At 39.9% G+C, this 26,587-nt stretch overlaps 2 protein-coding genes and 1 long non-coding RNA gene across 3 annotated transcripts; all 3 read left to right on the top strand.

Annotated features, from left to right (window-relative positions):
- The first annotated feature begins 9,665 nt into the window (after window positions 1-9,665).
- On the top strand, window positions 9,666-14,181 carry LOC131967748 (CMRF35-like molecule 1). The gene is made up of 6 exons (XM_059328690.1): window positions 9,666-9,702; window positions 9,966-10,298; window positions 10,382-10,558; window positions 11,591-11,686; window positions 11,784-11,827; window positions 13,616-14,181. The coding sequence occupies exons 1-6, from the start codon at window positions 9,666-9,668 to the stop codon at window positions 13,934-13,936; spliced, it is 1,008 nt and encodes a 335-aa protein (XP_059184673.1). The 3' UTR covers window positions 13,937-14,181.
- Window positions 14,182-17,695: 3,514 nt separating this feature from the next.
- Window positions 17,696-19,504, top strand: LOC131967731 (B-cell receptor CD22-like). The gene is made up of 5 exons (XM_059328672.1): window positions 17,696-17,738; window positions 18,018-18,401; window positions 18,673-18,990; window positions 19,093-19,347; window positions 19,485-19,504. Exons 1-5 carry the CDS (start codon window positions 17,696-17,698, stop codon window positions 19,502-19,504), a joined length of 1,020 nt encoding a protein of 339 aa, XP_059184655.1.
- A 74-nt stretch (window positions 19,505-19,578) lies between these two features.
- Window positions 19,579-21,933, top strand: LOC131967744 (uncharacterized). The gene is made up of 3 exons (XR_009393817.1): window positions 19,579-19,659; window positions 19,822-19,861; window positions 20,933-21,933. It is a non-coding gene; the product is annotated as an uncharacterized LOC131967744 (long non-coding RNA).
- Window positions 21,934-26,587: the final 4,654 nt, after the last annotated feature.

The raw sequence follows: 26,587 nt of genomic DNA, 5'->3' as shown, positions 1-26,587 counted from the left end.
TGTTCACATTGTACATGTTGCCCCTTGGTTCCATTCTCCGCAAACATAATGTGTCTTTTCATTGTTACGCTGATGATGTTCAGATTTATCTTCCTTTACAAATGAATTGTAAAGACTCTGTACAATCTTTACTGGACTGCATAACTGACATCAAGACTTGGATGAGCCTCAGCTTCCTAAATCTGAATGACAGCAAGACAGAGGTCATTGTGTTTGGGCGTCATAAACATTACAGTGACTGTGCTGATGCTCTGCCCCCCTCCTTGGTTTCAAAAAAGTGCTCTGTCATTAAGAGCCTTGGTGTCACTTTCGACAGTGATTTTAAACTAGATAAACAAATCGGCTATGTGGTCAAAAGTGCCTTTTTCCAGCTGCGACTTCTGGCCAAGGTAAAACCGTACCTCTCTCCTAGTGACCTGGAGAAGGTTATTCATGCTTTTATCTCTACAAAGCTGGATTTTTGCAACTCGCTGTATGTAGGTCTAGACCAGCGCTCTTTGCGACGCCTGCAACTCGTACAGAACGCTGCAGCGCGTCTTTTAACAGGCACAAAGAAACGAGAACACATAACCCCAGTTCTGGCCTCTCTGCACTGGCTTCCTGTCCGTTTCAGAATTGATTTTAAAATCCTGATGTTTGTTTTTAAAATTTTAAACGGATTGGCTCCAGTATATTTGACCGAGCTGATACAGGTTCACAGACCGACCAGAGCTCTGAGGTCTGCAAATGAGTCCTACCTGGATGTGCCTAAATACAGGCTAAAAACTAAAGGCGATCGCTCTTTTGCAGTGGCTGCCCCGAAGCTGTGGAACAGTTTACCGCTGCATATCCGGTCGTCAAAGACACTGGACAATTTTAAATCTTCTCTCAAGACGCATTTTTTCTCCCAGGCCTTTGAACCTGCGTGAGAAGAAAGTTGTTTCTGTGTGTTGTGTTGGATTGCACATCTCATGTCATATATTATTAGATTAAATTGTCTTTTATTTTTATTTTGTGAGTTTATTGTTATTCAATTATGTATCTTGTATTGCATTGGATTTTTTGTTGTGATTCAGTTATGTAAAGCACTTTGGTCAACCTTGGTTGTATATAAAGTGCTCTATAAATAAACGTGACCTTGACCTTGACCTTGAACATCAATTTCTGTCGATCTACATACGTCATCTGGTATAACTGATCTGATTGGCTAAGAGCTACCTACAGACGCTTTGATAGACATTCTTAGCGGCCAATAAACGGCTCTGGAGGATCATAAACCACGCCTCCTCTACGGAGAAATGAATGGCTGGTGTCCAGACTAATCTCATTTGTCATTAGTCTGAAGTTAGCCAGACTAGTTCTTCATGTTGTTAAACAACAAAGATGAAGAGTTTGATTACTGCTTCCGTGTCCGCATAGATGATTTTGAATATGTTCCCTTTGCAACTTCATCAACAGTTAAGTGTTTTGGATGTGGTGCAGAGGGACATTTGATTAAAAGCCCGTCCTAACCGTGATGCTCCGGCTGCGGGGACCGCTGCCACCACTGACCTGTCCGCTCTTGCGGGGCGGCGGGCGGCTGCGCCCCCAGCTGCCGGCAGCCGACCGGTTCCGGCGGCGTAGAATGCGGCCGCGGTCGCTGGTGGAGGGGCTGGTACCGCGAGAGGGAAAAAAGATACAGGAGTTGCAGAGAAACAGAAGAGATGCAGAGCCAGGCTGGAGGGAGCACTGAGGTGAGTGGTGAGAGGGAGGAGGTGAGAGGGGAAACGGGTGAGGTGACAGGTGAGCCTTCAGGTAAAGTGGAAGGTGAATTGGTGGAGGATGTGGGTGAAACGGGTGAGGGGAGAGAAGCAGGTGAGGCTGCTATTAAAGTAGGCAAGGAAAATAAAGGAGCAGGTGAGCTAGAGGAGGTAGGTGAACCAGGTGAGGCTGTCGCCGAGGCTGTAGGTGAGGTGAGTGAGGCAGGTAAAATAACAGGTGAGCCTTGTGAAACATTTGAGGTTGCGGATGTCCAGTGTGAAGCAGGTAAAGAGGGAGAGGTAGGTGAGGTGACAGGTGAGTCAGGTGAAACATTTTTATCAGGTGAGCTGTGTGAGGGAAGCGCAGTAAGTGAGGTTAAAGAGGTGGAGGCCTGTGAGGCTGAGTGGGGGTCTGCTCCTCTTCCTGACTGTGGTGGTCGGTGGTAAGGCCGGACGTCTGGCAGGCAAACCGAGTGCTACAGAGAACAGAAGGGTTCTGTCTGACAGCAGTGACCTGTCTCACACTCAGCAGGCTGCTGCTCAGGTGTATTCTGCTGATACACTGAAGTCCTTTTTAAAACAAACCAAAGGGATGAAGAGGTTAAATTTGGAACAGCACTTCCCTGATTTGCAGGGTTTTTATAATTCAGTCAGGCATATTATAAAACACAGATCAGAGTCAGACCTGACGGACCAAGAAGTGTTCAGACTGAGAAAACAGATGATTAAAGTCAGGAAAAAAACTTGGTTTTTAATGATGATGAATGTACAGATCCTATTTTTGTTTATTTATTTGATTGCCACCTTCAGGCTCCAGTTTATTCAGAGGTATCTGACTGGGCCTGAGGATTTAGTGTGAAGGGACGTGACCAGCTGCATATTCAGGCTTGTTAAAAACCTGGAGCTGGATGCTGCTCTGTTTTTAACTGATTTTAAATTTCTAAAGTTAGGTGGGTTGCCTCCTTTTTATCAGGATATTTTTAATCCTGGACGCTATTTAAGAGTAAAAGAAATGAGAAGTGTGACTCTCTGTACTGGTTGTTAAAAGAGCCTCTAATATGTGGTGCCAGGCTAGATGTGTGCTGCAATGCTGTGCCTGGACTGATGGGGGCACTATGCAACTCGAAGGTCATCTGCCTGAGTCAGCTGATGAATGCAGCAGGACCGGCGCTCACGGACAGCCAAGCTCTGGGCTCTCTACTGGGAGTGCACTCTGTCCGGCTGATGGAAAGGAGCCTGGAGTTCTGGAGGAAGAAGCTGACTGAAAAGGAAAGAAGTCTTCTCCTCAGGTACGGCAGGGGAGAAGCTGAACCTGACCCAGAAATCCATCTGAGCCCTGGATTCGCGGAGCTCAGCGGTCCTCTCTTAAAAAGTGGCAATGAAGAAAAGTTAAGCCTGCACAAAGCCGAAAACAGACTTTGTACACAAGTTGTGTTAAAACAATACACAAAACGGGCTTGTGCAATAAAGCGGAGTGTGTGGACTGAGAAGCTGGGTGGGCTGAGACCACAGTGGAGAACACTGTACAAACCTCCTTTAAAAAAGTGGTGGTGGTGTTTAAAAAGAAAATATGAAAAAAATCTTCTTCTTCTTCTTGGTAGTAGTAGTCGTAGTAGTAGTAGTAGTAGTAGTAGTAGTACACCTCTACTGCATGTCACAACTTTGAACGACCACAGCAACAGAGCTATTGTGTCAATATCATATAAGCAGAGAAATAAAATAATAAATGACATCAGCTTGTGCTAAATTCACTAATTTGAGAATAGTCAGATAATATAAATCCATCATGTTCCCACAGAGTGCAGGTCCTGATGGAGTCTACCAATCACTCCACCCAGTGACGATGGATGAAGACCAAGTCTACAGCACTATCACAACCACTGGAGAGGTGTGGCCCTTCACACCTCTACTGCATGTCACAACTTTGAACGACCACAGCAACAGAGCTATTGTGTCAATATCATATCAGCAGAAAAATAAAATAATAAATGACATCATATTATACTGAATTTAATATGGCCTAAAAAATATGAATATTTTCCACTCTTGTCCCCCAGCTACTAACCTTAAAGGCATTTTGGTTCCTTTTACAAAGAGATCACTACTTTATCAAGTTCTCCCTCCCACTCTCCCGATCGGACTGTCTGCCCTCACCGACAGATACCACACTGGTCCGCCGCAACATTCGCTCTCTCTCTCCTCCTGCTCTGGCCTCAACTGTTCTCTCATCCCTCCCCTCATCGGACTCATTCTCACTTCTGCAGCCCAACTCTGCAACCGACACTCTCCTTGCCACCCTCTCCTCCTCTCTTGACTCACTCTGTCCTCTCACTCCTCGGAAAGTGCGCAAGTCCTCCCCTGCCCCTTGGCTGTCGGACTCTGTGCGTGCCACCATAGCTCCCCTACGGGCAGCAGAACGGAAGTGGCAGAAAACTAAACACCCTGAGGACCTACGCAACTACCAATCTCTTCTTGCTGCCTTCTCATCTCTGATCTCAGCTGGAAAAAGCTCTTTCTATCAGGCCAAGATTCAATCTTTATTCTCCAACCCGAAGAAGCTCTACTCAATCTTTACAAATCTCCTGGTCCCTCCAACCCCCCCTCCTACCTCCTCCCTCCTACCGACCCACTTTGTCAACCACTTCCTGAAAAAGATTGAGGACATACGCTCGTCATTTACCCATCCAGTCTCACAACCTGCCTCTCCTCCCTCCCCATCAGCGTCTCCCTCCCTCTCAGCATTCACTCCACTGTCTCCTCCTCAAGTGCTCAGCCTTGTAACCTCTGCCCGTCCTACCACTTGTCAGCTCGATCCTATTCCCTCCCACCTGTTTCAGTCTATTGCTCCTGATCTCCTCCCGTTCCTCTCCCATCTTATCAACACTTCCTTGACTACTGGCTGCTTTCCTAACTCTCTGAAGGAAGCAAGGGTGAATCCTCTCCTAAAGAAATCCACCCTCGACCCATCCTTAGTGGACAATTACAGACCCGTCTCTCTCCTGCCGTTCCTCTCCAAAACTCTGGAACGGGCTATCTTCAATCAGCTGTCCTCCTATCTGCATGTGAACAACCTCCTTGACCCTCACCAGTCTGGTTTTAAGAAGGGCCACTCAACAGAGACTGCCCTTCTCGCTGTGACTGAACAGCTTCACAAGGCGAAGGCAGCCTCTCTCTCATCTGTTGTGGTTCTACTGGACCTCTCTGCAGCTTTTGACACTGTGGATCACCAGATCCTCATCTCCACCCTTCACCACCTGGGAGTATCTGGCTCTGCCTTGTCTCTGCTCAAATCCTACCTCAAGGACCGCACCTTCCGTGTAACTTGGAGGGGTTCTGTTTCAGAACCCTGTCTACTCACCACCGGGGTCCCTCAAGGCTCGGTCCTTGGTCCGCTCCTCTTCTCGATTTACACCAACTCCCTTGGCTCCCTCATCCACTCGCATGGCTTCTCCTATCATAGCTATGCCGACGACACCCAGCTAATCTTCTCATCTCCCCAGTCTGAAACACAGGCAGCAGCACGTATCTCTGCATGTCTGGCCGACATCTCCCAGTGGATGTCCTCGCACCACCTCAAACTCAACCTGGGAAAGACTGAGCTACTCTACCTCCCAGGGAAGGGCTCTGACCTCTGACCTCCACATCACTGTCCAGGACACAGTGGTTGTCTCCACAGAAACCGCCAAAAACCTTGGCGTGACTCTTGACAACCAACTGTCCCTCTCCACAAACATCACCGCCACTACCAGATCTTGCAGATTCTTGCTGCATAACATCAGGAGAATCCGTCCGTTTCTCACTCAGAAGGCGGCTCAGGTCCTGGTCCAGGCACTGGTCATCTCACGCCTGGACTACTGCAACTCCCTCATGGCAGGTCTGCCTGCCAAAGCCATCCGACCTCTACAACTCATCCAGAATGCAGCTGCTCGATTGGTCTTCAATCTTCCCAAATTTTTCATACACAACACCCCTCCTCCGCTCCCTGCACTGGCTACCTGTGGCTGCTCGGATACGCTTCAAGACTCTAGCTCTGGCGTACTCTGCTGCTAATGGTTCAGGTCCTACTTACATCCAGGACCTTGTCAAACTCTACACCCCTGCCCGTCCTCTCCGCTCTGCATCAGCCAAACAGCTGGCGACTCCCACCCTCCGCGGGTCAACTCGCCTCAAAACCTCCTCCAGACTTTTCTCTGTCTTGGCTCCCAAATGGTGGAACGAGCTCCCCACCGACATCAGGACCTCAGACAGCCTGTACATCTTCCGCCGCAGGCTGAAGACCTATCTCTTCCAACAATACCTCGGTTAAGCCATGGTCACCTAACACATATATATATTTAAAAAAAAAAAAAAATTGCTCTTCTTCTTCTTCTTCTTCTTTTCTATTCTTTTCTTCTTTAACATATAGCACTCCTGTAGCAATGACAGTTAGCTCTTAAAGTTATGTACTTACTTGATTCCTGTGGTCTATGTCTAGTACCATCAGGTTGAATGCACTTATTGTAAGTCGCTTTGGACAAAAGTGTCTGCTAAATGACATGTAATGTAATGTAATGTAATCATGTTGTACATACAGTGTGTTGCACAAATGCATCAACTTTAAGTTCAATGTGTATTTCATTCTACTGAATTTGATAGTCTGATAACACCAAAATGTTATGTTCTCCCTGACGGCAGGTCCTGGTGGACTGCATCAGACACTGCACCCGTCCACAAAACTGTCACCACTTTGATTTATTAATTTGCAGTATTAGATTACATTTGGATTCGAGTAATGTCACTGAATGTGCATTGTCTTCTCATTAAAATAAAAAAGTAAAAGAGTGCATTTTCTTTTACTCTGTTAATTTAAGAATAGTCAGATAATATAAATCCATCATGTTCCCACAGAGTGCAGGTCCTGATGGAGTCTACCAATCACTCCACCCAGTGACGATGGATGAAGACCAAGTCTACAGCACTATCACAACCACTGGAGAGGTGTGGCCCTTCACACCTCTACTGCATGTCACAACTCTGATTCATTAATTTGTAGTAATAGATTACATCTTGATTATAGAAATACCACTGAATGTATATCCTGCCTCTCCACACATTATTCTCTTTTTCTTTCCATTTCCTATCTGGGATTAGACTGGGACATGGCTGTGTCCTGTGTCTCACTATGCTTCTGGTGTTTCTGTGAACAAGTTGTAACACTATGCATCATTAAGTGATTCAATCTATTTTTGAAGATTATATTTTTACTTCATGGGAAACTTCAAAAATCATTTAATTTTTCTAGTTTTACTGTCCTGTCTTTGAATAAAAGGTACATAACTTATATCCTCAAATTTCCTCCATTAATGTTGCTTTATTTAGGCTGAATGACGATAAAAATCTTGAGCTTTTGTTTCAAGAAGGGGACTTATTTTGGAAGGTGATTTCATTTGTCTAGCTTGGGGGAGAAGGCAGAATATTTTGTTGAAGAACGAGCTGTAAAAAAACATGTAAATCTATCATTTTACAATAAAATGTTTAGCCAATGCAGCTGTTTTTTGGGTGTCCTGTAAACCCACGAGCGCTGGGCATTATGTGTGCCTGACACAAAAAGGAAGGAAATCAATCAATCTTTCAGTTCTATTCTCTAACATTGAATCTTTTTTATTTTCACAGAATGCTGCTGTGGAGTCGATGGAGATGGATACAACCAGTGGCTCTTAGATTTGGAGCCATTAAAAATAGAGCAAGTATAAACAATTGTATTGCTATTCTGCTTTGTACTCTTGCCAATTCATGCCACATGGACAGAAGTTTGTTAAAATTAGTTATTGCTCAATTTCAAGATTAAGAACTGATACTTTGTGATGGTTAGTGCTGTAAATAGGCATGACTTGGGTGATTTTGTTTTTTAACAAAGTGATCAGATTAATTTTAAATCCATTACTGGCTTGAATAAAAGTGAATATTTCTAGTCAGTGATGATACTAAACATTGAAGCTGAAATGCTTTGTCTCATGCTTATTTGTGTGGAATTTGAATTTCATACAAAAGAAAAACAGTTAAGCATGAGATGTTTTTTCATAAAAGCAATGTAAATTATTGTTGTTGTTTCTTGTTGCTTTTAAGTTGCTGCATGTAGACATGCTGACAGGCCTCACTTGCATGTGGTCAAGCACACTTCCTGTTTGGGCCACTGAGGTTATAAAAAATGTAATTCATGCTCACACAAATTATACTTCACAAATAAATGCAGTATGTCATTTTGTTTCCTGGGTTTTTTTTGTATTTCAATGTATTTATTGTTTTCAAAGAACATTAACACCCACTGACAAACATCACACAAACATTAGATGAAATATCTATGACAAAGGCAAATGGGACCACACAATAAAAAATAAATACATTTAAAAAAAAGGTAACAAATAGGGTAATAAAAACCTAAATAATATTTGGGCAGGAGCAATGTTTTTAGAAATTGCACCGTTTTCATAGAGTCTGTCTCTGTTCTGTGTAATCTCTAAAATTAAGTTTGATGTTAGCAAGCATGCAATAACGCTACAAAAAGGGTACTAATAGAAAAAAGGAATAATCTGTTCATGAATGCATAAACTGACAGCTTCCCAAAATAATACTGTTTACAAGACTGGAGCGCCGATTTTGTTTGATGAAACAGAATTATATATGCAAACATAAGCTCAGCTTTATACATGTGCTATATACATCCACACATCTATACAAGCGCTACATTTGGTTCCAGTCAAAGAGCCGACCAGCAGTCTGAAGCTGTCTCCTGTTATTAATCAGCTCAGGTCTCTGGTAGATTCTTATTGTCTTCACTTTGTCACGTACATTAACCATCCAACAGTTGGTAAAGGCCCACATTCGATCAAAAGGTTCCATTTTCCTTTTCAAACTATGAGTTATCTTTTCCAAACCAAAACAATCAGTCATCTCCCTGAACCGTGGGCCTATGTGTGGGTTCTGTGTTTCTCCATGATAAAGCCATGGAGCATGTTGTCTGGAGTAAACATGTGTTTACAAGATTCTTTTTGGTTTCTTGATATGACCAGGGTGTTAGGATACAACCCCAAACTGAATAGGCTAGGATATATATGGTTTTATGTTTTGTACACAAACTATCATAATCTTACATGTTAATCTGTATGTTTTCCGTGTGTGTGTGTGTGTGTCTGTGTCTGTGTGTGTGTGTGTGTGTGTGTCTGTGTGTGTGTGTGTGTGTGTGTGTGTGTGTGTGTGTGTGTGTGTGTGTGTGTGTGTGTGTGTGTGAGCTGCCACCTTTAAAAGGGTGAGCGAAGGAGGAAGTGAAGGGAAACTGTGAAGACTGTGGTTGGACCAACGTGATGATTTATGTACTTCACTGTAGACAACAGTACGCCCAGATTGAAATCTACACGTACTGTTGTCTTCTTTCTGTTGGGATATTTTTAATTTCATTATTTGTTTGTGTGTTCTCTGTATTTGCACCTACCATAGTCCCTCTATAAATGCAGCCCAGTGTTCCTTGTAAAGTGTAAGGTGTTTTTTTATAAGAACTCTGCAAAGTGTCGTTCTCTGCATGAGGTCAAGCAAACTTCCTGTTTGTGCCACTGTGGTTATTGAAAGTCATGCACACACAAATGATCTTAACAAATAAATACAGTATGTCTCCCTGTGTGTTCAAATTCTGAATAAATAATGTTTTCCTGTTTAATGTATCTTATTTCTGATTTGTATTTATTAACACAGTCTTACACATTAATTGCACAGTATACCTTTTATATGAGGGTGTGTGTGTGTGTGTGTGTGTGTGTGTGTGTGTGTGCGTGTGTGTGTTCAAAGAAAAAGGGAGGAGTTGCAACCTTTGAGGGCGAGAGGAAGAGGAAGTGAAGGGTCTCTGTGAAGCCTTAGTAGGACCAACCTGTTGATTCATGTATACTTCATTTTTTATCTTTGCCCGTCATATTCACTATGACTAAAATCTGTGTGTACTGTTGTCTTCTTTCTGGTGAGTTTTTTATTTATTTATTTGTTTTTTTGTTCATTTATGTGTTCTCTGTATTTGAACCTTTACCATAGCCCCTTTATAAATGATGCATTTCGTAGCTCTTATGACATGTTTTTTGTTTTGCTAAATTATGGTTATTTAGTTATTTACCTTTACAAAGTTTTGCCAAGACAAATAAAAACATGGATCAGTCGTTAAAGAAATGTACATGTTTGTACATTAATTTATACACTGATGTATGTTTCCTTTGTTTCCACTTGTAGCTCTGAGTGTTGTGGGGATGAAGACTCTCTACATAAATGGCCGTGTCGGGGAAAGGGTCCACTTCACATGCTCAGGGTGGGACAGTGTGACTAATGTAAAGAAAAACGATAAGTACTTTTGTTACAGTCCATGCACAGAAGACAAACACATCATCACCAAAGCAGCATTTCAAAAAACTACATATAAAGGCAGAGTAGAGTTATCTAACTCAGGAGAAAGATTATCTGTGACCTTCAAGAATCTCCATAAGTCAGACTCTGGCACATATTATTGTGGAGTGGACAGATGGGGCAGAGATCCCTTTATAACGGTGAATCTTAAAGTTACAGATGGTAAGTGCTTTTCATTTAGTTTTTAATACAATTCCTCTGTCTAAATTGTTGATACATTAATATTTACTGTCTGTTATTTTCAGCCAAGTCTTCCAGTCCCAAGACGACTCCAAAACCCCTCATTGTGTCCACGCTGTCATTCTCAGCTCCATACAGCTCCACTACGTCTTCAGACAGCTCAGATATTATTACTGATGTCTTCTCATCAGACACCACCCTTGATACACCAACACCTACTGCATCAGCAGCACAAGCAGCTGGTAAGTGCACTCATCTCAACAACAATGTAGAAACATATACATATATATTTTATTGTTCATCGAAGTCCAGGGATACAAGTACATGAAGATGTTGAAATATTAGACCATTGTTTTCTTCTATTTCTTGTTCATTTTAAAGCCTGGTACAACGTAAGGTACATTTGTTTGGGCAAATATAATGATAACAACAAAAATAGCTCATGCGAGTTTAATTTAAGAGCTGATATCTAGACATTTTCCATGCTTTTCTTAATAATAACCAAAATCATTATTACACTTGTATAAAATGAACAAAAACATGGTCAGACAGTATCGTCAGTGCTTTAAAAATGTTTTAATTAGTATTAAAATGTCGCTGTAAATACAACCCCAATTTCAGAAAAGCTGGAACATTTAAAATGAAAATATAACAGAATGTGATAATTTGCTTATCTTTTATGACATATATTCAATTGAAAGAACAATGTATGTGTAGGGTGGAGTAGAGCTTTTTTATTTTTTTAATGATGTAGTTTCGGTTGTGTTACAGCCACATGCTAAACAAGCTGCAGGCTCTAGAATATTTGACTTTTCAATGAAGCCTCATGCATGCATTTTGGCCTTACAGTTCTTCTGTTATGAGTTTTGGTTCTGGTTTTTTTTTGTGTGTTTTCCTGTTTTTTTGTCTAATCCGAACCCTCCTCCTACCCTAAAGGCAGGTTTTAACTTATTTTTTTAAATATAAACTCTGAAATCTGATTCACAACATCCCAACTTCTCTGGAAACGGGGTTGAATATTAATACAATAAACATACTGTATCTTCAGATACTCAGTCATTGCCAGTGTCACATGTTTTGTGAACATCAGTCATGCCTGCCACCTTAATTTGGACACTACAGTAGAATTTTAAAGTTTTGAATTTTTTCCATTTTCTGTAAATTCATGTTCCAGGTTGTTCAGAATATCTCAGAGGATATGCAGAGTGGGTTGTTCTTGGTACAATGAAAGCTTTTATTCTCATCTATCTTCCTCGTTCTCTGTCTCGGTCCAGGACGTGTGACATATTTAACTGTCGGTGCCATCGTCGTAATAACCATACTGATGGTCTTACTGAAGCTTATGCACAAAATGAGGAAGCATCAACTGAGTAAGACCCACAAGCCCCCACACACATTGCATATACGTGTTACAACAGTAACGCCCTGATCAGATCTGTTCACTAACACTGTTGTTTGTGTTTACAGAAGTTGTGTCAAGTGCTCGTACGCCACAAGAAGATGCACGAGAGGTGAGTTTTATTCTAATTTAGTTGTGAAACCAAGTGGACTCTCCCACAGAAACAGCTCGCTTAACGTACTTACCCCCCCACATGTTTGAACTGCATGAGAAAAAGGACTGGGTTTTTGACCCTCACTGAATGGGAATTGCATACAGTGGGCATGTCTGTCAGGGGGAGACTTGTGGGTATGCAAAGAACCCATTTCCTTCATTTTGATATCTCAGAGGTCAGAGGTCAAGGTCCCCCCTGTCAGTTTTTCCCTTGATTAAAGCCTTACATGTTTGCCCTCTTCCCATCAAGATATCAGGACATAGTTGGTACCAATATCAGTATATTTATGTAGACTTAAAACAGCTGTTTCCCCAATATATGATGAAGGCACAAGCTGCTAGTGAACTATTTTTTTTGCTCATTTTACACATTTTAGGCTACTTTGGGAGCCCCAGAGAAGCCACTGAGGTCTGAAATTATAAAGGCACATTTCTTATCCAATCCCAGCAGCCATTAGCAATCACTAGCAGGTCAGAGAGACCGTCGGACTGCACCTTTAATTCAACTCTTGGCTTTTGTATCCAAAATTATATTTGAGGAGGCTTTGCTTTTTCAATATGATCAAAATTAAGGATATTTTCAATATTTATGGGGCAGGGAAACTTACATTACATATGTTAGTCCAACCTAATATCAATACTGTAGATTCTTATTCTCTTATTCTTATTCTTATTCTTATTAGTAGTAGCAGTAGTAGTAGTAGTAGTAGTAGTAGTAGTAATGGTGGTGGTAGTAGTAGTAATTTTGTGTTCTGTTTGCACAGTGTACACATCATACTGTTTATATTTTGGTTACTCCGACAGCATCATGTGTTGAAATAAAATGAGAGAGGCCTGTTCCCTCTGGAGGCACAATCTTCTGCAACTTTGTGAACAAACTTGGAAACTGCTAATTGTAAAATGAACATTGCAGTGGTGATGACACACAGCTGTATCCTTCTATTGATCTCAGCAAGACTGTCCACCTCGATAACAACACTGCTGTCTCTCTGACATTCAAAAAGGGATGTTACTGAATTACCCACAGCTACATTCAGACCGATCAGAGGTGTTCCAGACACTGGAGATTCACAGGTCAGAATGAGACTTGTCTGCCTATCTTCCAATATCACTTCAGAAACACCAGAACAACAGAACTCTTGGACTTGTCTTCAGTGAGAAAGTGGCATTAAGGGAGTGTAATCAGTGTGCCTTTACTCTGAGGGCTCTGAGATTTAATTCTTATCGTCACCCATGTCAAAATTCCTAACTTTTGCAACAAAAAGAAACATGTTTACAGCCTGATACAAAAAAAGTTGTGTTCTCTGAAACTAATTTCCACATTCATTACAAATGTACGTATATCTATAACAGTACTGTGCAAAAGTTTGAGGCAGGTGTGGAAATGCTGTTGTTAAGAATGCCTCAAAAAATAAAAATGTTAATAGTTTATTTTTTATCAAATAAAAAAATGGAAAGTGAGGGAACAGAAGAAAATTCTTCATCAAAGCAATACTTGGTGTGACCACCCTTTGCCTTCATAACAGCATCAATTCTTCTCTGCATTGTTTCACACGTGATTAATGTGTACCGGCACTGGTAGCGAGCTGTTACATTCACTTTCAGTTTGTGTCCCATTTTAAGAGGTGTTAGTAGTGTTTTGATAATGTTCCAACATTTGACTGACCTTTTTAAGGGGTTGCAACCATGCCCTCTGTGCTTTTTAATGTTTCTTACCACATTTTTTCTTCCTGTTTTCTTTTTTAAGGCTGTTGAATATGATGAAATCAGACCTGAAGACCCGACTGACTCAGCTTGTCTCTATGCTAATTATTCCCACCACCAAGACACAGCTGGGACTGGTAATCGCTGTGATGTTTCTTTCAATTCAGCTTCCAGGTGTGAGGTCAATTCAAGGGGGGTATCTGCAGAGAGCAGAGTCACAGATCCACAATGTGACCTGGTGTATTCTGTTGCTCAACTACCCAAAGGACAAATCGAACCTACTGGGCAATCTCAACCAAATCAGTGTGAAAGCGATGAAAATGACTCTCTCTATTCCCTGGCTCAGCTACCAAAGGTGTCCTAAAGGAGGCCACTGTGATCAAAATGGATCAAAAGGATTTTTTTTGATAATTTTCATTATATTTTTTAAGCAATTGTTCCGATATTATGTTATATAAAATGGTCAGGACTGGGAAGAGAAGGAAAGGAACTGATTAGCATCTGTTTACATGGTACAGCTTGTAAGGACCAAGCCAGCTGTTAAGGCCTTAAACCACATGTACTGTCCTTTGTTTCAAACCACGAGGGATTATGTTAATTGACGGCCATTTTGATATTGCAAAACCTGTGCGTAGCCCCACCCTGGGGGTCCTCTCCTCAACACTCATTGGCCAACTGACCACTGACCGGTGACGCTCGCAATAGCTGAGCGCGGTTTACAAAAACCAAACGCAGCCCACTGCTCCTTCGTTCTCAGGTTTTCCACTGACCTAAAGAGACGTGTTCCAGGTACCAGAATTGTTTTCCCTCCTTTTTTTGAACAAGACAAAGGGACCATAGTTTTTCTAAAGTTTGCTTTTTGGCCAGAGTAAACTCAGATTAATTACCTTTGTGCAACGTTTTTAAGGACGGAGAAAACCAACCGGCTTATTTATTCACCATGGGACAGTGAATAACTTCAAAGGAAAAAGGCGACCAGATTCCCTTTTTCTTTTTCTTTGTCGACACTTTTTCCCTGCATCCTTCATCCGAGGATAATAGACTGTTTATTACTGACGAGTATTAAACACCGCCGTGCCACGAAGACTGCCGCTCATTGCAAGGGATTCTCCGAGGCCGACGAACAGCTGATCAGCTCCACGTGTTTCCACGCCGCCGCCGCCTGACCAATCAGCTGAGAAATCACGGATCGATTTCTCTCAAGTAAGGGCTTAATATATCTGGGCAGATCTTAGTTAAGAAAGGTTTTTCTTTTAAATCTGTTTGTGAATTTACTGTTTTGTGTTACTGTAGTTGTATTACTTTGGTGCGCTGTTTTCTCCATCTCTCTCTCTCTCTCTCTCTCTCATTCTTTTTTTGCTGGTGTTATTATTATTATTATTATTTGTGTTTGACCGGCACGGTCAGTTTAACTGTGAGCGACCCCCGACCGGCTTATTCGCCGTCTCTCTCGCTTTCTCTCCCTCTCTCTGCCTCTCTTTTACGCACGCCGTGCGTAAAGAACCCAAGGCGCTGTTTCCGTGGTTGATTTGGTCGTTGTGTTCAAACTCCGACGCTAAGTCACCCACGTTACTGTGCGCTTTGTTTCTCGATGCCACGTGGGCACTCAACCCCCATTGTTTGGCGTGTTTATTCTACCTGGGTAGTACGCGGCAGCCATCTTGCGCGTACCACCCCAAAAGGAGGGGGCGTTCGCAACTTCTCTCTCTCTTTCTCTCTCTCTCTCACACACACACACACACACACACACACACTCTCTCTCATTTTGTCTACACATACACTCACCTCAATACACATAGACGCCTATACTTACATACATAGTTATACACACACATACATAGCTTCGTACATAATATTACTATTACTGTGTGCCTTATTTGTAATTTACAGTATTTTACTTGGATATTATTACCATAAATAAATATTTTTCCTATTTTAACAAGAAGTTTCCTGGTATTGTTTATGAAGTATTGTGTGAAAGCCAACCTGTGACACGTCAAGGATTCATTGACTTTTAAGATTTGAGACTGTGATTTTTGCCATCTTTCCCATTCCTACGTGAATGGGTGGTGCCCCGAGAGTAACTTTAATTCATTTAAAGTATTAAATATTAATTTAGTCAATTTCCGATAGCAAAATTTACCTAAATTAGCTTTTACCCCTACAGGTAGAAACATCATATTTTATATTAACTCATATGTTTGCAGTCAAAAATCTAATTTCCAAAGTTTCAAGTGACTTAATATCGTTGTGGTGACATGAAGTCAAATATTCCTGTGAGTTGTAGTGGAGTAGAAGTAGGAAGTGTCCTGAAAAGAAAAGACTTGAACATGAACAATAGTTGAGTAAATGTACTGAGTTACATTCCCCCACTTGGCTTCATGATAACTGCTCAGTTCTAAGTTCTTTCATCACCTGAAGAGCTTGTGAGGATTCAGGACAAGGAAACATGTTTCTCTGCAGTAACACGCAGTACAAACATCACATTCATCAGATAGAAACCCTGTGCCATCTATGTGACTGTGTGTTTGTCTTGGTGCTGAAGATGCTGCGTGTTGATAGCATGCGGTTCATCTGGTTGATGAGTTAAAGTGGTAAAGAGAAGTGGTGAGAGCTGCACTGACGTGTTTTCAACACAGTCCTGAGGAAATGATGAGACATTTGAGAGGAAGTTGGTCAGTAAAAGTACTTTACTGTTCTTCTAAACATCCAACTTTCACTAAAAGACTGTAATATAATGTTTCTAGCAGCTTCTTTATGACATGAACATGATACACTTTACAGTTGTGTTCTGCAACAAGGTGCACAAATCTAACATCACCTGAGTTTTATCCTCTGAACCTGTCCTCTTTTTAATCATCCCTACTGTCATACATGTACAGCCACACAGTGCAACAACAGCTGCTACCTTTGTATTAACTGACATGATGACACATACAGGCTTCCAGTAGTGTGCTGATGAAATAATCTCTGAGAATAAATCAGTGAATTAGACCCTGATCAGTTTAAACTACATCAAAGTTGACTTCCTCCCTCACAGGGTGAGCAGGAAGACTGAAGACTATTTCAGTCACTTCTTATAGAGCCAGTCTGGTCCTGGGTCTGCTGCCGTTCTGATCATATTCACCAACTCTCTGATTTTAAATCTGATTGTTTCTGTTTCTGCTGCCAGCTCCTTTGGTGAGTTTAAATGTTCTTCATGTCTGAATGTCTTAGAGTTGTTTTTTTTACTTTCGTAAATTTTTTTTTAACCCTATAAAGCCAAGTGTATCATATTAGATAAAGTTATTTTTGAGACCTCTACATCATCAAAAACCTGATGTATACATGTGTTGAAGATAAACAAACTGAGCAACAAATTGCACAAAAATACCAGATGTAGCAAAAATGATATGCAGGTTCCACGAGTGGATCATTGTTGCATTAAAAAACTTCATATCAGCAGATGTATGATGTTGTGTTATATGGAAAAAAATATGTATTTTGCATGTTTGAGGAAAAAGGAAAAGTCAAAGTCTTAATAGGTTAAAAATGTTAGGGTTTATATGTTTTTGTTAGTTCGAGAAAAACAAACTGTGAGCAACAAATTGCACAAAAAGACCTGATGTATCAAATATGATACAAATTAGAATTCATATATGCAATTTATTTATTTCTTAAAATTCGTCAGCAGGTTAATAAGCACTCAGTTTTTACAAAAATTTAATTTTCTGGCAATTATTTCATGGTTCAGGCTTTATAGGGTTAATAAACTCTACTTGTATTCTTTGGGTATTAGATCAGAATAAATATCATAAACTCACAATGGATGATTTTATATTTAAAGATTATTAAAAACTATTATCCCACAGTAACTTCTGGTTGTACACAGATTGTTTGAATTTTAATTTGTTAGACTTCCACGTATGTTGTTTGAAAGGATGTTCGTTTGTCTTCAGTTAAAAAAGGAGGGGGCAGTGAACATGTCTTTTCAATGTTATAACATGTTTTGTTTCATTGTCCTGTTAAAAACCCCAGAGGCTTCAAAAGAACATAAACGCTTCATTTAAAATGTGATTTTGTTAAAATATTGACTTGTTGTCAAATGCAGGTGATGAGTGTCATTACAGTCCAGAGTGTGAAAATGGTGACAGCCAACATGTTACTGAGCGTCTTCTTTCTTTCAGGTGAGTCACTTTTATTTGGAAATGTCACGTTTATTATTTACAGTCAGAACTTAGAAAGTCATGTGGAGTAATTTTTGTCACTGTAACAATACTGGCTTTGGTATTTGGAAATGTTGTGGTGAGTTTAGGCGGGTTTAGTCACCACTGAGGTCGGCTGATGGAGGATTTATGAACTAATGTTTTTAAATTGCCAATACATAACCACTGTACTGCTTATGTACATTTAGTTTCTCTCTTCATGTTTTATTTTTAATGTTTATCGTGTGTCTGATTTCACAGCTGCTTTGGCTGTTTGTCCTGATGAAGCAGCCCTTTCCATCTCTGCACCAAAGAAGATGGAAGCACTGAGTGGATCTTGTCTGCAGATCCCATGTAACTTTAGTGGTAAACCAGGAGAGAAATTCAGCAGCACAGGAACAATCTCTGGAGTGTGGATCAAAAGGGACTCCCAATTTCGCCAATTTCCAAAGAATGTGATTTTCAACAGCAGCAAGATGATTAACACCTACCCAATGAGTCTGACTGGAGACCTGAGTAATAAAAACTGCAGCACTTTATTTTCCAGTTTAATCACTAATTACACAGGCAGATACTACTTCAGGATTGAGAAACCATCATACAGGGGAACAGCTGCTTGTGATCCTCTTCAAATAACAGTTAAAGGTAAGAAAGTTATGATTTATTAGTCAATCCACAATTTTACGGTGAACTCAGTTGCAGTACACTTTTAAATATTGAATTTGTTTTTACTTTGTCATGAATTTAAATTCTGATTTAACCCTGAATCTATTGTTACACTTTGACTTTAAAATGGTCAAATGTTGGGACATTACATTAGTGTCACCTTTAGCTTTGGAGTGTAAATAAAAACATGTTTCTTTATCTATCAGAATCTATTTCTTTAGTCCAACCTGTGTTTGATTTGAAAGCACAGATTCTGCTCCGAGGCCCAGGATGAATCTCTCAGGTGATGTGAATGATCTGAAGGAGAAGCAGTCTGTCACTATAACCTGCTCAGCTTTCACTCCCTGTCCACACTCCCCTCCTAAACTCACCTGGACTCTCCAACAAGACCCTCACAACATCATGGAGCAAGACACAGATGGAACCTTTACCACTAAAATCCAGGAGACCATCACTCTGTCAGACACACATGATGGACTCACCATCAGCTGTTCTGCAGGATATCCTGTGAATGAAGGAAAAGATGTGAAGACAGCAGCAGCAGCAGGAATCACTCTCAGTGTTTCATGTAAGACAGCCACTGTTTGTTATTGGATCCTGTCTGAACATGGTGATTCATGCTTATATCAGCTGATTTTAACTCATAAAGTTCATCTCTCATTTTCCTCAGATGCTCCCAGGAACACCTCAGTGTCCGTCAGTCCATCAGGTTTGGTGTCAGCAGGTAGCTGGGTGAAGCTGACCTGCTCCAGCAGAGCCAAACCTCCCGCCAGCCGCTTCACCTGGTTCAAGAAGAGCAAAGATGGAGCCGTCAGAGTAGCTGGAGGAGACTCTAACAGCCTTAATGTCACTGAGGGAGGAGATTATTACTGTGTGGCTGCAAATGATCTCGGTAGTCAGACGTCACCATGGATTAATATTGAAGGTAAATGTAGAAATGAACTGAATCTGCTGATTTTAATAGAATCTGCTCCCTCTCTCCTTTCTGTATTTCCTTGTTTGTTTGTTTTACTTATTTTTTTCATTTTTGTTCACTGTAACACTGTTTACTGTATTTGGAAGAAATGATTCTGTACAAATAATGGTTCCATGTGTATGGTTCCATGTCTATATTTCATCTTTGTTTTGTCTTGGACAATGTTTTTTCTCTGTGAACAGAGAACTCTGCTGGCGCTCTAAAATGGGGTTCAGCTCTTGGAGCGATCATCTTCATCCTGTGCCTCGCCATCTGTGTTTGGTGAGTATCTTAAATGATATTTTAAAGAAATGTAATGATGCACATCCAGTAATATCTGTCTCCTGTCAGTCCTTCAGTCCTGACTCTCTACTGGCAGCATGTGGTCTGTTTCACCTCAAACAGCACAATGATTCTTCTAAAAGCTTTCTAATGTCTCTCCAGGTGCTTGAAGTCCAAACGTCAAACTCCACAACCAACTCAGGTGGGAAAATAATGAAGCTTGTTGTACAGTGTTGTATTGTGTAACAGTGACTGTGTCCTCTAGAATATGTGAAAGCATCAGTCCTAACACTAAGTGGGCAAGAAAAGTGACAAGACAACCTGTTAGCACCACACTGGTTACAGTCATCCTCCACAGCTGTAAAACACACACAGCAGACACTTCTTTCTTCAGCCTGGACGTGAAAATGGATAAAATTTGACCACATGTGATATTATCAGGAAGTTACTTTAGTCTGTTTACAGCATGGTAGCTAAAAGCAGCTTCACTGTGTTTGGTGCTGACTCCAGACACACTTGCTGTTTCCTAAAAGGCAAAGGGTCCTTTGAATCTTTTTAACGATATCAGAAGGAAAGTTTGGTGAAGTTGACATGATTTATTATTATTTATTATTTTTAAAATATCCTCTATTGCTGACTGGAGACCAGTGTATAGCAGAAATGTGCCCCAGCTGTTATAGGATGCCATGGTGAAGTGTTTATTAAGTTTAAATGCATCACTGAATTAAAACAGTTTGGAGAAACAGAAACATTTTCCAAGTCTGCTAAAGTCAAACTAAAGATTGGTTGTTAGTGCATAGGTAAATCAGTTTGAGAGCAGTGAATGTGTTTCTAATAAATGAGGAAGGACTTATCCTCGCCTTTAATGTTTATATAAGGTTCCTTCTGACAAATTAATTTTTTTTTTTTGCCCTTAAATTCAGCTTGCTTGTCTTGATTTAGGCAGACTGAAGGAAATAAGTTGCCTTCATATTAAAATATATATTACTCTCTCTAAGCACTAACTCAGTAAGTCAACTGGACTTTGGACATTTGGATCAGGTCGTTTGCCGAGTGGAAGCACATAGATGTTGAATAGCTGAGGCCCGAGAATCAAACCCTGAGGGACTCCACTCAGAATAATGATCACTAGGGGCAACATATCCACATTTAACACCTTCATTACTGCTGTGAGGTGGTCAGAAACTATATTCACTCCAAAATGCCATTTAGTCTTTCATATTATCACAGAAGGATCCAAGCTCACATTATTTCTTGTTTGATTCTTCGATAGAGTCCAAATGGTGAAGATCCAGCCAGCAAAAGAGAAGAAGACATCCATTATGGAGAGATCAGCTTCTCCAATCAGAGAGCTGAAGCGTCCTCGTCCTCAGAGCAGGACAGTGGACAGCAGCAGGAGACGCTGTATGCACAGGTCAAAGTGTCCAAGACAGCAGAGAAGCCAGACGTCCCCGAGGATCTCTACGCTCAAGTGAAGAAACACTGAGTCTCTCTTCTCATCATGTTGGGTTGGATTATTCATAATATTGCCATTTTTGGCTTCTTTTATTTTCACTCTTAGTTCATGTTGAAAAGGACACAGAAGCCTGTGCAGGAAATTACACCTTCACAGTTAAATAAAGAGGAAGTCTAAACCTCCTCAGCACCCTGCAGCACAGACAGCTTTGCACTTCCTCATTATATAATCTATGTTTGTGGCTTAACTCATACAGCTGTTGCTGTGTAATGATATCTTACATATCTACATGCATCAATGCTTCTAAATGACAACATGATAATGATTTACAATCACTTCATAGTATATAGTTGTTTTGTAATGTTTATGTAATTTTGTGATATTATACAGGTATTTTTTAACAAGACATGTTTAATATCCTTTACTTATCTATTCTGTTTCCTTCATATTTTGTAACCAGCATGTTTTTGTTCTTTATTTGCTTCATAAATAAACTTGAGACCGAAATTCTGCATTTGAGGATATTTATTCATTGCACTGTAATAAAAACCATGGCATACAACTTCTAAAAATACCTATTAATCTCAGTTGCATTTATTGGTCCAACATTTCACATATTGTGTGTAAACATCACCTGAAATCATACAAGTTAATCACAAACATTACAAAAGTGGCAAGATGAATTATGCATAGTAATCCCCACAAGAAATCTGCTACAATGTTTTGAGTAGCTAATGGCCCTGTGAAATATATTTATTTTATATTTATCAATTCAAAATAAAGGGCGTTTAATGAGACATAGTGTATTAAAAGAGCTGGTGCTAAAATTCACTCCTAGCACCAACATAACACCAGCCCCACAGCATTCATGTGAAGATGCATTAAAGATTATTTGCTTTTTATCTCTGACATTCAATTCCTGACAGATTTCTCTCGATAAAAGAGAAAGACAAGAGTCACTGGCTGTGTTTTCATGCACAGAGAAAGTGAACTAGTGGCCTGGTTACTGGTCTTTTTGATACGTTGCTTTTTATTTGATGATTGAACAAACATGTCTTCCTTTGAACGGAGTGATCTTCACATTTCAGGACATATCCTATGTTGTATAAAGCAACAAGCCACAGCATCCTCTCAGGTTATTAACCTGTTTCTCCTTCTGAGTTGTTATGTTTTTATATTTCAGGACTAATCTCTCTGTGTATGTAAACCCAGCCAGTGACTCTGAGTGACCCTAATGATCTGAATCCTGAGTCATCAGGGTGTTTCTGGTTGAACTTGCTGTCAGTGGGTTTTAATTGTGCACTCTGTCCTCCAGCGCCTTCAGCTCAGCCTCCACCTGAGCCGGCAGATCAGCTCCGACTTGCTGACTGAAGTACGCTCTCAACTCCTTCGTCTCCTTCTGCCAGAAAGACTTGGGCACATGGAACAGGGCGCCCATATCAACACTGCTGCTCAGACCTTTGGTGTCGATGGCTCCATCTTCTGGCAGCCAGCCGATAATGCTCTTCTTGGCTGGAGATTTATCTTCTGTTTTATCATGGTGGTGTTCAAATTATGAAATGTTTAAACAAAAGTATGTATTGAAACATAAATAATTTGACTTAATTAAATTGTACGTTAAAAACACAAATATAATGCAACACTATGCATTTTGTGTCCATAAACTATAAACTTGTGTTTGCGTCTGCTTTTGTGATCACATGAAAACCATATTAAATATGCATTAACATTAAAGATGGCACCATGTGACCATGAGAGCTAACTGCACTTTGTGCGTACTGCAGATACCAACAGAGCAGTGAAGAAGGTTTCTACACATAGCAAGCTCAACTAATGACATTTAACTTTTTGCAGATTTTGCAGCTAAAAGATCATTTCTTTCAAGTTTCCCTAATGCAGGTTTTAAATGGACACAAACTGAAGAAAGCAAATCAAATGTCAATATAAAGCAAAACACGCCTTTTTCCTGGTTTTAACAATAATTAACATTTGAAACATTTATACTTTGAAATTTTATTGTGCTTTATTATTAAACAGGTTCTCAAAACGTAAACATTTAAAATATTAAGAAGGCAACACAAGTACTGAGCACCCTGAAATTACAAGGTAAATATGAATATAACTGTAAAGCAAAATATATGAATTTTAAACTAGGAAAGTAATAATACCTAATAATGACAGATGTCTGGTGTCAAAACAAAGGACAATCTACCTACTGTCCCATTAAAAAGCAATACAATCTGTTTTTTTTTTGGGCTTACATCCATTTTACATGCAATAAATACAAAGAGAGTTACAAAGAGGAATCAAAGGTTTATTCTACCTTACAATGCTGTTCATGTTATTTATTACAAAAGTATGTTTTCAATTAAAAAGAAGAAACACCAGCAGTAACTAATATCATGGATGATACTGTGTCTGATCTTTGGTAGATTTCTGAATGAGCATTGTATGAAAAACGTCCTTGCTCTGACAAACCACTAGATGGCACTGTGTCCATTGTGACTGTTGAGCTTCTTCTTCATGATAGTTTGATTTATCCAGAGAGTCTGTGATGAAAGAGACAAAAATACACACTATGATGTGTTATTGACTCATTGTTAAAGTTTTATATGAGCCAGGCCAGAACGTCTCCTCTGAACTCCTCTGACCACCTGATACAGAGTTCAAAGGTCGCCATTCGTACAGGCTGCATGTGGAAGGTGCAGCTTGAGGAAGACCTAACCAGCTCTGAACTGCATCACAGAGAGAGGATGGGGTCAGTCCAGACCGGTCTGACAGGATTGGTCTGGGCAGCACCACAACAGTTCTGGTAAAAGGCCTCCAAGAGACAGCAAGAGACCCTGGTTGTGGATGAAGTCACCAGGTTAGAGCAGGAACACTTCCACATGAAGGCAGTAGCCCAGGGCCGTCATGGAGCCTGACCCCTATGAGACGCCACTGGGAACAACAAGTCCGCTGGGCAGATATCTGGAGGACGCTGCAGGCCAGACTAAGCTTCCTGCTGAGAGCAGCCTCCGACTCTGAGTCTCTTCAGGTGGTGCCAGGGTCAGGTGTAACCCAGGTTAAGAATTTGCCTAAATATATGTCTAACATTAAAATAATATAATTAATATTATTTATGCTCTCCCAGTTGTCCAAACACTACCTCATGTAAACATAGTCACGTGACCGCGCCCAGCCAATCACGTCTTGCAGAGCGAAATTTCTTGCAGCTGCAGGTTCGTGTCATCCAAACTTTTATGATCTTTCGCTCCTTTGTTTGTTTTATTCTCAGTGTGCTAAGAATATCATTATATATATATATATATATATATATTTGCAATATAATGAATGGACTACATTTAAACATGCTCTCTATGTATCTGAAGCTGTGTGCATCTAAAGCAACCTCTCTGCTGTTTAAACGTTAAACTTGTTGCTGCAACATGCAGAGACAACACATTACACTGTGAAAACAGCTGACGGGACTTCTGATAAACTTTAACTGGCCTTCAAGACAAGTTTCACTCTGTCTTTTATACTTTTGTCACCTACGTCAAGGCCAAAATGTTGTGCTATTTTTAACAGCTGCTCTTTTGTGCAGAAAGCCAACAAGCTCCACTGAAAGGAGAAATAAAAAATAAAGAACAAAATAAAAAATAAAAAATAACTCATCAACACTTGTCATACTTGGGTGTGTGCAAAAAATCAATACACAACCAGCCAAACACTATGGCCTAGACAGTAAACAATGCTCCTCTAGCTGACTACCTGACCATTACTGTCTAGCTAATCTAACCCTAGTCTTCATGTGGTGACCAGCGGTGGGTATTTATACACTGAAACCATGGCGAGGTGAAGCAACCAGAACTGGCCACTTCCCCTTGACCATGAAGGCCCCCGAGACAAATGCTCTAACCAGAGCCACCACAACACTAGTAAAACAAAAAATAAGACCAAACCCAAAGGGGTAACGCCACTTGGCCTCACAGGGGAACATTTGTTTACATTACAGTTACATTCTGCACACCAGTAAATTACAATTATACTACGCTTCCACACAGAGCAGGAAAAAAACAAAACAAAAACTCCTCCACCCAAAACACAACTCATAAAGGATAATAAATCCATCGAAACATAAACCAAAGATACCATGAGGTGTGATGATCAGTAAAAGTCAGTAAAGGTGAGTGAGTGTAACTGTTAATTTGAAAAGAAAAATGTTGTGTCTCCATAAACAAAACAATCAGGCCTGAAGGAGAGAACAACACCAGGCAACCTTGGAGCCTCTGTCTCTCTGCCTCTTTTTCTTTCCACACTGAAAAATAACTCAAAAGATTTACTTAAAAAATATATTGTCAGTATTTGCACACAAATGATTTAAGTAAAATTTAATGCTGCAATATCAAGTAACACTCACGTGCAAGTATCAATTAATTTTACATTCCATAAAACATAACAGTTCTGAAGATATTAAGTAACATTTACTTAATTCCATCCAAGTTTTAAGTTATATTTATTTAACCACATTAAGTAAAGTCTATTTGTTTTTTCATAAACAAGAACATAATTTTACTCAAAATTTAAGAACACTTTATATATCTGTACACTGTAAAAAAAACAAAAAACAATATCTCCTCAATAAAAATGAGGCAACAGAGTGCACGCAATATTATTAATTAAATCTAACTACGTTACAAGTTGAGTTAATAACTTAACAGGAAGTGCCTGTCAATTAAAAACGCACTAATTATATTGTGTTGAAATAATTCAAAATTCTCTTGATTTAGAATTACATACACATAAAGATTATATTTAATGTGATCAAAATAAGTAGATTCTATGTCAAACATTTTTATATTAATGTTACTTAAACAACTGCCTCAAAATCAAGGACGCATTTATATTTAATACATTTTATCAAATATATTAAGTAAAACAAAGTGACTACAGAACAATTTGCCACAGTGCAGCACTTGCTGCCATGAATTTACTAGGTTGCATTATGTTACACATTATATTACTTTACTCACTAAAAAATAGGTAATCATTGCCAGTTTCTTTTGATAAATGTCACCAAATAAATTTAACCAATACTATAATAATATGCATTTTATATTTTTCACATATCACACAACTAAATTACAATGTAATTAAATCCACTGCTACAAACAGACAGTATTACACAGTAAACACTGTATCCATTATACACTATTTGGGGAAAAATATAGGAACACTGTCAATAGTAATAAACCTAAAGTCAAATAATCACCTTTGACTTGAAAAATAAAATAAAATAAAAACTGAGCAGGTAAAATTTTAACCAAAATAGAAGCTGGCAAAGCTGTTGTACTGGACATAAATATTGCATTATACGTGCAGCTGTCCCAATTGGATTTGATATATGGATCATTGGATGTATTTAAATACACTGAAGATGACATTTAGACTTCTCTGAAGTGCATTTCTGTGAAACTGATCACTTGATCA

Source organism: Centropristis striata, unplaced genomic scaffold (assembly GCF_030273125.1).
Source record: "Centropristis striata isolate RG_2023a ecotype Rhode Island unplaced genomic scaffold, C.striata_1.0 Scaffold_25, whole genome shotgun sequence".
NCBI lineage: Eukaryota > Metazoa > Chordata > Actinopteri > Perciformes > Serranidae > Centropristis > Centropristis striata.
Note: the sequence above shows the minus strand (reverse complement) of the source record. Positions and strands in the feature narration are given on the sequence as shown.